General features: G+C 42.3%; 1 protein-coding gene across 6 annotated transcripts in view; it reads left to right on the forward strand.

The window, feature by feature from the left end:
• OSBPL3 (oxysterol binding protein like 3) overlaps positions 1 to 12,590 on the forward strand; it is a 181,150-nt gene that overhangs the window by 156,732 nt on the left and 11,828 nt on the right. For all 6 annotated transcript variants that reach the window (XM_073581390.1, XM_073581389.1, XM_073581391.1 and 3 more), the window contains 5 exons: positions 2,668 to 2,746; positions 3,809 to 3,953; positions 4,259 to 4,403; positions 4,906 to 5,032; positions 6,704 to 6,826. In XM_073581390.1, coding sequence (XP_073437491.1) covers positions 2,668 to 2,746; positions 3,809 to 3,953; positions 4,259 to 4,403; positions 4,906 to 5,032; positions 6,704 to 6,826 — 619 coding nt within the window. The remainder of the gene's footprint in view (positions 1 to 2,667; positions 2,747 to 3,808; positions 3,954 to 4,258; positions 4,404 to 4,905; positions 5,033 to 6,703; positions 6,827 to 12,590) is intronic.

Below are 12,590 nucleotides of genomic sequence, written 5' to 3' on the forward strand. Positions count from 1 at the left end.
GAATAGCAGGGTATTATACAGTTGTGGCCAAAAGTATTGACACCCCTGCAATTCTGTCAGATAATACTCAGTTTCTTCCTGAAATTGATTGCAAACACAAATTCTTTGGTATTATTATCTTCATTTAATTTGTCTTAAATGAAAAAACACAAAAGAGAATGAAGCAAAATGCAAAACATTGATCATTTCACACAAAACTCCAAAAATGGGCCAGACAAAAGTATGGCACCCTCAGCCTAATACTTGGTTGCACAACCTTTAGCCAAAATAACTGCGACCAACCGCTTCCGGTAACCATCAATGAGTTTCTTACAATTCTCTGCTGGAATTTTAGACCATTCTTCTTTGGCAAACTGCTCCAGGTCCCTGATATTTGAAGGGTGCCTTCTCCAAACTGCCATTTTTAGATCTCTCCACAGGTGTTCTATGGGATTCAGGTCTGGACTCATTGCTGGCCACCTTAGAAGTCTCCAGTGCTTTCTCTCAAACCATTTTCTAGTGCTTTTTGAAGTGTGTTTTGGGTCATTGTCCTGCTGGAAGACCCATGACCTCTGAGGGAGACCCAGCTTTCTCACACTGGGCCCTACATTATGCTGCAAAATTTGTTGGTAGTCTTCAGACTTCATAATGCCATGCACACGGTCAAGCAGTCCAGTGCCAGAGGCAGCAAAGCAACCCCAAAACATCAGGGGACCTGTGCCATGTTTGACTGTAGGGACCGTGTTTTTTTCTTTGAATGCCTCTTTTTTTCTCCTGTAAACTCTATGTTGATGCCTTTGCCCAAAAAGCTCTACTTTTGTCTCATCTGACCAGAGAACATTCTTCCAAAACGTTTTAGGCTTTTTCAGGTAAGCTTTGACAAACTCCAGCCTGGCTTTTTTATGTCTCGGGGTAAGAAGTGGGGTCTTCCTGGGTCTCCTAACATACAGTCCCTTTTCATTCAGATGCCGACGCATAGTACGGGTTGACACTGTTGTACCCTCGGACTGCAGGGCAGCTTGAACTTGTTTGGATGTTAGTCGAGGTTCTTTATCCAACATCCGCACAATCTTGCGTTGAAATCTCTTGTCAATTTTTCTTTTCCGTCCACATCTAGGGAGGTGAGCCGGCTGTCTGGAGTCCATCATGGTGTTTCTCACTTTGACAGGAAGAAGTGAGCAGCACAATATACTGTATTCTTCACATGAAATCTCTAGATATCTGTGACGGGGCTCCTCTACCGAGCCTTCAACTCAGATCTGAACTTTGTGGATATTGGTGTCTGGAAACGTTTTGTTTTCAACTATGCCCTATTTAGAAACCATGTGCATTACATAACTCACTTTTAGGGTATGTGCACACGTTGCGGATTTGGCCCTGCGGATCTGCAGTAGTTTACCATGCGGTGTACAGTACCATACCTATGGAAAACAAAAAATCGCTGTGCACATGCTGCGGAAAATTCTGCGCAGAAACGCAGCGGTTTATTTTCCGCAGCAAGTCAATTCTTTGTGCGGATTCCGCAGCGTTTTTACACCTCTTCCATTATAGGAACCCGCAAATGTGAAAACGCAGGCAAAATCCGCACTAAATCCGCAGGTAAAACGCAGGTCATTTTTCCTGCGGATTCTGCAGAATCCGTGCTGGAATCCTCAACGTGTGCACATACCCTTATACCAATTCTCTGCCCTCTCTACACCTCGGCCCTTGTCTCCCCGGGACACCCAAGACAAAAGAAAACTCAAAGAATTGCTGTTTTTTTGTAGTTTCAAAGAGACCTGTCAGATTTTCTGACCTTGTTATTCTTTATCCTTTCTCCAAGGAACGGACCGGATATTGACAATATTAAAGTAGATAGGAAAGATAAGAAACACTGTGTTAATGAGGCTTTCAGGTTTCGGAAAACCCCTTTCTCCTGGCTGCAGTTTACTGAAAAAACAAGCAAACTGTCCTGTGCACACCCTCCCTGGTCCGGCGCGGAGTCATCGCTGCTGCTCCCAGGGTCTTTTATTGTTTGCAGAGCTGACATTACGCCAACAGTGCAGCCGCTAGTAACGGAGCTCAGCGTCTCTGCCCAAGACGACTGCATAAACCGCGGAGCTCTGATTGGCTGCAGCGCTGTCAACTCTGACAATAACAATTAGTGAGTTCAGCAGCTAGCGTAGTCAAGCACTTGACGACGTTGGCACTGGAAACCAGAAAAGACACCGGGAGCAGCGACAGGGGCTCAATGCTGGGCTGGGGAGGGGGAGTAAAGCTCAATTTATGAATAATAATATTGAGCAATATTGGTGTAATTATTTTGTTTGTAGTGCATACAAAGCTTTATTTTATCTGTGAACTTTTCTAATTCTGCATTCTGTTAAAGTAAAATCTATACCGGTGTCTGGTTGTTACAACGAAGGCTCGTTACCCGCGGTTTACTCTGCCCTCTAGTGGTACGGTCGCCTAGAATGGACAGTATTTTTAAAATCTGAACAGATCCCAATTACATAATAAAAAATATATTTATTCTAGGTAGACCATGGCCTTCTTGTAAATGTACATCTTATAAGGAACGGTGTTGAGAAATGATCTAAGTAACATCTAAAACGTCTTCATACAATGAATTCTGTCTGCATGAAAAATAATTCTATCCATATATTTTTCCAGTTCTCTATCAAATACATTTTTTCTTTTATATTTTAGATATACGATGGAAAAATAAATTTTGGGGTAAATCTATGGAAATAGTTCCAGTTGGAACAACACATTTGACTCTGCCAAGGTAAGTCCCTGTTACATAGTGATCTAATATAGAAAGTTATATTACCGCATAATACGCAAGAATTGTATTTATTTTTGCAAGTTGCTCTAAAACAGTGATTTAATATTCGATCTGGTAACATGTCCAAAGAATTGCTTTTTTTTAGCTGAATAGTTACCACTATTGATGGAAAAACAGGGCAAAAGAAAAGTATATATTTCCATGCATTATTCAACAGTGTGCTAAGATTCCTTACTGGGGTGTACATATCATTACAATAATTGCATAGAAAGTCAATGTTTCAGGAGTGGGGGGAGAAAATCCGTGGTTGAGATGCAGAACTCCATGGGCCCAATTTATCAAGGCTGACATTGCTCACACCAGTCTAGATGAGAGGGTGTACTGGGAGTCAGACGCTCCTGATTTATGAAGTGGTGCACTCTTTTTCATGAATCTGGTGCGCCTGAAGAATGACTTGTATGCGCTACGCCACAAATGTCACTCCAGTACCTGACTGGAGTAAGCTTTGTGGCACAGGAAATGTCACAGCTTGTCATGAATTAGTCCAGCTGTAACATCCCGGTTTTGCTGCACCCCGTCCTCCTCCAGCTCCACCCATTTTGTCAAAGCTAAGAGAAACTGGTGTGAAAACACCAAAATTTGCAAATTTTAGGCTCAAATTCAAGTTGTGGTTAAATTTTGCAACTTTTCAAAGTTTTTATGCCAGTATTCTGACGTGAAAGCTGTAATGAACTAATAAAAACCTAATGGTTTTTTAAATATTTTTTCAGTGGTATTCCCACAGAATATGCCATAAATGTACAGTAGACCCACATCTATTTCGGGAACAAGGTCCCGTCGAATGTTGCAGTCAGTGGAGAGATGGTGAGAATTCCCATGAAATGATTGGGAATTCCAACAACCTTTCTGCTCAGAGGTTCTCATCAGAGCCCTGTTCTTGAAAAAGATACGGGTCCCAATGGTAGATCCACATCTAGTATACAATTTTGGCATATATTCTGGATATACCATAAATATGCAAGAGGCAAAAACCCTTTTGACTTATATTTTCTGTAATTCAAGATACGGAGACCATTATGAGTGGAACAAGGTGACCTCCTGTATTCACAACATTCTCAGTGGCCAGAGGTGGATAGAACATTATGGAGAAATCATAATCAAGAACACCAAAAATAACAACTGTCACTGCAAAGTCACATTTGTAAAGGTAAGTTGCTACAATATGTGTCCTGGCATACTGAATAAAGGGACATAATGAATTCTTGTCAGTTGTGCAGTAGATCAGTATAAATACCTTCTAGCAGTAGTTGTTCACATACATCGCATGGCCAAAAGATGGACTAAAAAAATTGGGTTTGCTATCCTAAAATCTGCTAAACATTTTGGGCACTAAATGACCAATTCTGTTGGTTTTACACGTATATTGGGCCAACCGGTATTTTAGTAAGTGGCAGCCACACTGTTGTATCTTCATGTTTGTCAAATAAGAAGACACTTTGTGTTCACTTGTAGGCAAAGTATTGGAATCCAAACGTGCATGAAATTGAAGGATCGGTGATGGACCGGAATGGTAAAGTTGTGTATCGGCTCTTTGGGAAATGGCATGAGAGCCTGTTCTACGGGTCACCTTCTTCACCAATCTGCATCTGGCGGACGAGTAAGTTGATAGAAGTGTGCTAAAGGCAATGTATTGTCAGAAAACGACTTACTTTAAAAAAAAAAAAAAAAAAAAAAAAAAAAAATTGTGACTGTTGGCCAGAATGTGACTGCCATGTCTGAGCTGCTGACAATCCTCTAGGTTGTGATCTGATGTGCACTTACATTTTATGCAGTTGAATGAATTTTGATCCATGTAGCAGGTATCACCCTGGATTGCAGGGGCAGAGGGTGGTGTCACATGCCAAGAACTCCTCCGGGAGCACAAAGTTGGCTTGTCTTGTCCCGTGGCTGGACCCCACCTTTCTGCATCATCTAATGGCTTAGTGACATGAGATAACTTCTTCCCTGGTCAAAGATGATAATCCCGACTGACCTACACATTCCTCCTTTCTATAATCGTAATTATGCCGTTCTAGATATGCAATTGTCTTTTTTTAGTGATCTTTGTGGTTTAGTTTTATACTTACACAGTATCTGTTGTTTTTTTTCCTTTGTAACAGACCCAATGCCCAAGGAATATGAGTTGTACTATGGGTTTACAAAGTTTGCACTACGGTTAAATGAACTTGAACCAAAGACAAAGCCGCTGCTACCTTCTACTGACACCAGGCTTAGACCAGACCAAAGGTAACGATTTATACGTGTGCTTTATTGGCTTTAGTGACCTTTAATAGATGGAAACACCCCTCTCATAAAAATCCCAGAATCATATCTGATTCTGCCGCTGTAGTCTCTGGTTACTGAATTAGCCAAATGACACAATATGTTTTGTGCTCTTTTGGTTACCAGGACAGCAAATCTGTGGTTAAAATATGCTGCTTTAATATGGGGCATTATACATGAACTGCTATGTACATTTGCTATTTTTATTTATTTTTTATTGTTCTAGTGCATGTAAAATAAAAGAATGAAACAAATATTAATATAGTTAAAAATCTTATATCATTTTTAGTCCACAGATCACATGCAAAGCTAAGTGTCTCTATTGCTGCAAAACTCAAGCAATCCTTGCAGTTGGTCTGATCTTGCAGTGGTTAATATTATTATTTATTATTATAGCGCCATTTATTACATGGCGATTTACATGTGAGCAGGGGTATACATAATAAAAACAAGTACAGTATTCTAAAACAATACATGTCACGACTGGTACAGGAGGACAGGACCATGCCCGCGAGGGCTCACAATGTACAAAGTTATACTTCTGTCTGTAACTGCCTAAACTATCAAATGTATATTTAATAAGAAAATGGTAAGAAATATGGCTACATAACAGGTGAAGTTAATGTTATTTTACAATAATGGGGTACGTCCCCTTTAAATGTAATTACGACTTCAGGATCAGACTCTACAGACCTAGGGCAGAAAAGCTGATGCTGATTAAAATGTCCTAACACCAGGCCATCTACTGTGAACAGATTAATCTCTTTGGCCCCTATTCATCAAGACCGGTAATTTTCTCGTCGGTCTTGATGAGGGTTGTGGTGAGGTCAGACACTCGTGAATCATTAAGAGGCACAACCAGACTGAAGTGGGATTTCCGGGTAGGGAACACCACAGCTCGTCATGAATTAGATGAGCCGTGGTGTCACCCCCACCACCACCACCTGCACCCCATCCTGCTCCAGTTGTGGCCATTTTTTCAGAGCTAGTAGACTATGTCGAGAAAATGGCAAAAGCCGCAACATTTCTGTAAATCCAAGTTGCGCAAAATTTTTGCAAATCCAAGTTCTGCAAGTTTTTTTTTCCAAGCAATTCTGGAAAAATTGCTTTGATGAATCATGGACTTTGTGGATTTTCACAGGAGATTACACCCACACTTGTAAAACAGATTTTATAGAGGAATTTGTGGCAAAATACATGACGGATGTGAAAATTTGCGCAAGACGTAAATTTCCGAGGGAATCTATAAAACTAGTTTGGATCAATTCTCATTGGTTTGCAGAGTTTTCATACATGCGCACCATCTTTTTTTTTTTACCTGATGCTATACATATAGGATATTGACTGTTCCAGTAACGTGAAAGTCAATGCCCAATATGTGTGAGAAGGCAAGGATAGTCTAGGGAGAAGTGTTGTGCTATTTAAGGAATTGTTTGCAGACTGCTTACGCACATCCTAAATATTCTGCACTGAAATCTGTCTGACCTATCCTGGAGGACATCTGAAAAAATTATGGTTTTATGTTGAAAATAATTTTAAATTGAATTACGTCATGTAATGGCAGAACAAAGTGGTGATCTCAAGGGTACATTAGTCTCCGTTGCTAATAATGCATGTGTGGCTCTTTTCTGACAGATTGCTTGAAGAAGGGAACGTGGAGGGAGCAGAAGCACAAAAACAGAGGATAGAACAGCTGCAGAGGGAGAGGAGAAGAGTTTTGGAAGAGAACAATCTGGAGCACCAGCCTCGGTTCTTCAGGTGAAGATCTGTTAGGCCTCTTTCACACTTCAGTTTTTTGCATCAGTTATAATCCGAAATCTTTGAGGATGGTGACGGACAGCAACTTTTGGCGGATCCTCAAAAAAAACGGATGCAACGGACAGCAATCCGTCACAATCCGCCATTAATGCAAGTCAATGGGGAAAAAAACGGATCCTCAAAAAAAATTGAGGATCCGTTTTTTTTCAAAACCTGGCGGATTGTGACTGATTGTAAAAAACGGAAGTGTGAAAGAGGCCTTAACTGCTCATTTCTATATCCATATAAATCCACATTAGTAGTTTGCCATGTATCTGGATGCCTTTTTTTTTAATCACCGTCTGCGTTAGGGCCCCGACTCCTCTGATCTATATTCTCTAAAATGTTTGTGTTCACGATCAGCCACAATATTGAGACCACCAACAGGTGAAGTGAATAACACTGGTTGCTCTAATTATATCTAGATGATTGCATTAGATCCTCCCCATATTAGTAGGGCTTCTGGGAAGTTTCTTATATGCAGTGGTTAGTAAGGATTGAGAGTGGTTCAAAGGAAATCCCAAGAACTTCGCCAAGCCACTGAGATTTGAGGAGTTACTTTAAAAAGCTCATGTTAGGTTAATTTAGAGCCATCCTTGGTCTGTCGCATAATACCGCACATTGTGTACCACATTTCGGCCCATCGGACCTTGGGGAACACTTTGTCGACTCTTGAGCAATTTGGCCCACTTTTAATATGCAGCCTTCTGTGATAAGCGTTTAGAAGCTGGTGCCTAATCTTCTTTATGGCTGCTCTGTAGGAAGACTCCATCTGCCTCCTCATAATACAATTGGACCCCAGCAGAGGAAATATATATATACTCTCTTCTGGGTCTATTGTCATTTTGTCCAAAATACCTGCTCCGGACTGCTTGTAAGACCTGAGGCCCTGTGAAGCCACCAGCCTAGAGATCTCTGCACAGATCCACGTAGGAACACTCTGCTACCTAATCATCCTTCGGTCTCTCTGACCCCATCTTACACTGAATTGGTGGCAGACTTCTGTTTTATATAATGGACAGCACAAAATTGCCATAACAGTACGCTTGGTTGGCTTTTTATAGCTGTACTACTGCATTAATCATGCCGGAGATCATATTTAATTTCTGTTCTATTGTCAGTACACCAGAAAAAATCTAGCAAGCAGCTTTGAACTGTGGACAATTTATTGTTGGTCCACAATGCGATCCATGTTGTGACTGTACTAGCCCACGCTTACTGTGAACACTTCTAAGCTTCATCGTGCTATCCTGTTCGTCTCTTCACATTGAAATGTTATACTGGGTGATACTTGGTCTGGAAGTCATGTCTCCTGTAAAGCAAAATAGCATTGAGAGCAACTTGAAGCAGTATGTGTGACATAGTTCTGCAAATTGGACAAAATCACAATTCCTGGATGATCCTGAATTAGCTGCTTCGGAGCCTGGTGCCTCGGCAGCTGTTTCTGAGTACAATCCTACTATAATGGATGTTCTTAAGGCCATAACTGACTGTTGCTCGACCTCAGTGAAAAAAAATATCCTTTCTACAGGAGCACTTTGGCCTGCTATGTGGTCATGTTCAAAATTTAAGACAGACGACAGTGGGAATAGAGTTGTGTATCTGATCTTGAGGGTGTGGTCACTCCACCAAGGTGACTCTGCAACCCCAAAAAATAAAATTGAGCATGTGGAAACCACCTTTTGTAGGTGTAACATCAGACTTGTTGGGTAGTCTGAAGGTAGCAAGTGGATATACCCTTGTAAATTCCTAGAAACACACTTCAAACACACTTCAGAACAGATTTTCTCCACTCTTCTGTGTCGACCAGGCAGACAGGATTCCACTTAGAGCTGAACCCCTGAACCCATGCTTGTTTACCACTAAGCTGCTGAATTATTCTCACCATGACGTGACTCAGGAGCCAAGTAGATGCAAAGGACATCTCAAAGTTGAAGGACAAGTGCGAATCTCTCCTGATTTGGAAGTTTAGAGGAGGCAAAAAAATATTTATGGAAGCCAAGAGTATTCTCAGATCTAAGCAACTCAACTGCACCATGTTACAGTATATACTGCTAAAGTGAAGATGACTAAGGCCAATCGACCTCACTTTTTTGGAAGGTCGAAAGATATATGCAGTTGGCTGGAGTGTCAGTGAGCTGTAGATCACCCATGAAGATGTGATCTATGAGACTTACACTTTCCTCTTTATGTTGAATGAACTGCTGCATTATCCCACAGCTAAGAACATCATGTCTTATGAATTTTATGTTGTCTTTATCATTATATATCCCCAAATCTTTGTGTCCCATGACTGAAATAAGTGTGTTTCCCCAGATTGGATTTGTGTCTGGTCTCTGTAGTTCTGGATAATGCGATTGTAAACATTGTTATATGTATGGTATTTCGTTCTCCTAGTTATTGTTCACAGGGAGGGTAGGATCCTCTTTGAATTGTTCTTCTTTGTTGCTTCTGTTCTGCTTATTCTCGTCTTACTGCTATCAGTGTGTAGAGATGCACACCTCATTTGTAAATTTGGTTATGGTCTGTAGACCTGTCCTGAGTTGGAGCAGACCTCTAGGGTGAGTATGGTATTTTGTTCTTCATGCAACTTTGTCCTTTTTGTGGTATTTTATTTTTCCATCTTTCTTGTACTGTGCGCCAATGTTTACCTGCATGCAGATGGCCTGATCTCTTAAAGAGGACCTATCACCAGGTATAAAGTGGCCACTTTTTGTTCTTTTATTATTGCTGCTCCACTTAGTAATCCATTTTTTCTCTTTTTTTTTAAACCTGCCACAGGGTTGTTTAAATATGCGTTTTTTCATTTAGTGCTAATTTTTACGGTCTTTGCTAAGCTGGTGCCAAGGATTCTCTGACACCTCAGCCTGCTCTGCCCATAAAAATTTGCACTAAATAAAAAAAACATTTCTGGACCTTTACAACGGATTTAAAAAAACAAACCAAAACAAAAATCATAATACTCGGGAACAGCAAGAAAAGATCAAAATATGGCCACTTTCCACCTGATGAGTGTTTAGTTTCCTTCACTGATCCAAATAACTAATACTAAGTCCAGAATTGTCTTGGAATGTGAAAGGCATGAACTCTAGCTTTAAAGAAGCACTCCCACAAAGTGTTTTATTCCCGAAACCTGTGTAAATGTCTACGTAATGTAGCGTAACTGCATTAATATAATCACCAATCACAAGCTTCCCAGTTTCCAGCGCCGTTTCTATCCGTTTCGCAATCATGTGTCTGCAGTTTGACTCACCAGATCACACTGGGCTTCATGTGTGAGCTGGATGTCTCTCTTACAGTGTAAGTCTTTAGATTCTTAAACTTACCATGTAAAAGCGGCTTCCTAGATATTAATAGGGTAGGAAGGGGCCATAGATATTGGCCCCTTTCTAGACTAAAAACATCAGCTCTCAGCTGCCACAGAAAAGGTGCATCCATAAGATGAGACAAATCTGAAGCTTAGCCTCACTCTTCCCACTTGTCCTGGTGCGTTGGCAAGTGGATTGATAGTTGGGGTTTAATGTCCCCTTTATATTGATAGCTGACATCAAGCCCAGGGGTTAGTAATGGAGAAGCATCTATATGACGCCCCCATTAATAACACCATATTCATATTGTAAATAAAAAAACAACCTGAATGAAGTCCTTTATAATAAATAATCACACAGAATCGTTTATTGAATTGAAAATAAAAATAACTCACCTTTACTCCCATTGCATTGGAGCCCATGTCCCCTGTAAAAAAATAAATAAAATAAAGCAACTTAATCCTCACCTGTCCCCCACGTGAAGATAATGATCCATTTGTCCATACCCGACTATAGCTCTTCTACATCTACTTAGCATGCAGTACGCTGTCATGATGCAGAGACAATGAGCTGCATGTGATTGTGCAACCCAGTGCCTCACAGTGATGGGGAAAAAGGTGTGCTAAGTTCATATCCAATGAACTCCTTTCAACTCACTGACGAGGGTGAGAAAGTTCACGGTGCTGTCAGAAAGGTAATCAGAGTTCAGAGCCAATGAACTGAGAAAAAATCGCCAACGAGCAGGGACTCATAGATTAACATTGGTCAGAGTACAATACGATTTTTTTTTTTTCAGATTGCACTCATCCGATTTTCTTGCAGATGAGTATGAGCTTTTAATCTGAAAGTAGGATAATGTAAGGGAAGAGAGCCTGATTCCAGGAATGTGACACTTGCTTAGCAGCTTGCTATAGTTTCAGTATAATTATTGTTTTATCACCATGAGATTATTATTGATCACTAGGGTCACTTGCCAGGGAGTACAGGTAATCTTGTCTAACCCCGCCCCCCCCACCTCTGATTGACAATGTACTGTGTACACAGGAAGCTGCTAATCAGGCGTGTGGGTTAATGCAGAGCTTTGCATTCTGACAAACTGCTACATCTACAGCAGAGAAAACAGGGATTTTATCAAAACTGCATCAAGCAGCCTAGTAAGTATTATATCACTAGAATCAGGATCTCTGACCCTACACCATGCTGCTCTCAGATTATATAGCAAAAAAACAGCTGAAAGACTACATTTAATGCTGAATATTGAATATAATAATAATAAATTTTCCCGTCTCCCATGACGGCACACATGAGAGAGGGGATCCGCCCAGTCAGAACAGGAACCCTACTGAAGATAAAAGGGGCGGTACCTCTCCCTCGCTTCAGTTGGGTTTCCTGTCCTGACAGGGACCCGTGTACTGAAGATCACGTACCTGCCCCTCTCTTGTGCCGGCGTGGAAGAACAGGCAGAGTCCTGGGCGCCGTGCGGCGGGAGAGGGAAGCGCCGTCCGTGGGTCCCCCGGCGGCTCAGCGTCCGAGCGGGCGCAGAAGTGGCACGGCCTGGGGCTCTGCCGTGGCTGCTGCGCTGCCCTCTCCCCCTCTGCCGCATCCTGGAGCATGGAGAAAGCAGCGGGTCGCTTCCGGGTCACGCCCCTCTGACGTCACACGCAGGGCACGCTGGGAAGGGGCATGCCCGCGTGACGTCGGGAGGCGACGCCAGGATCCAAGATGGCTGCGCCCATAGGAAAAACCGCCGGCCGGCAAGATAAGATCCCTGCGGCATGGCAGGGGGGAGGGGCTGTGGGGGTAACCGGAGGAGGCGGAGAGTGCAATGGATCTCCCTTACATAAGGGGGATGACCACAGAAGACGCACTCATGCCCAAGGCTTCATGATGGAAGTGGGGCAAGATGAGCAGCAGCGTCAGCAGCAGCAAGAGCTCTCACCAGATGCCAGGCCGGGCCACCAGCATACCAGGAGCAGCCACTCGAGTGGTGGGAGCGGCAGTCGTAAACGCGACCGGCATGACTCTGAGACGTCCAGAAGAAACGTCACGAGTGCATCTTAGGAGCCTCCGAGATCGGTACCCCTGATTGACAGCGGTGGTGAGTGATCTACGTGAATTGTCACCCTTATGGTAACGGGGTTCCTTTTTTCTCTGTTTGATCACTAGGAGTCAAGGAAGGCCAGCAGCAAAACCAAAAATAGAGAATGCGCCCTATGCAAACACCCGCTGGCAGATCAGTGGCAGAAAGACCTCTGCGCTGACTGTATAAATAAAACTATACAGGAGGAAACCCCTGATTTGGTAACCAGCCTTAAGGCGTTAATACAGCATGAGGTGAAAGGTTCCCTAAAGGCAGCCCTTTACAAGAAGGATAAAAGAGGTCATAGAAGGGATTCTGATTCAGAGGCCTCGCCAGG

Source organism: Dendrobates tinctorius, unplaced genomic scaffold, assembly GCF_039654945.1.
Source record: "Dendrobates tinctorius isolate UK_male_01 unplaced genomic scaffold, ASM3965494v1 ptg000070l, whole genome shotgun sequence".
NCBI classification, from domain to species: Eukaryota; Metazoa; Chordata; class Amphibia; order Anura; family Dendrobatidae; genus Dendrobates; species Dendrobates tinctorius.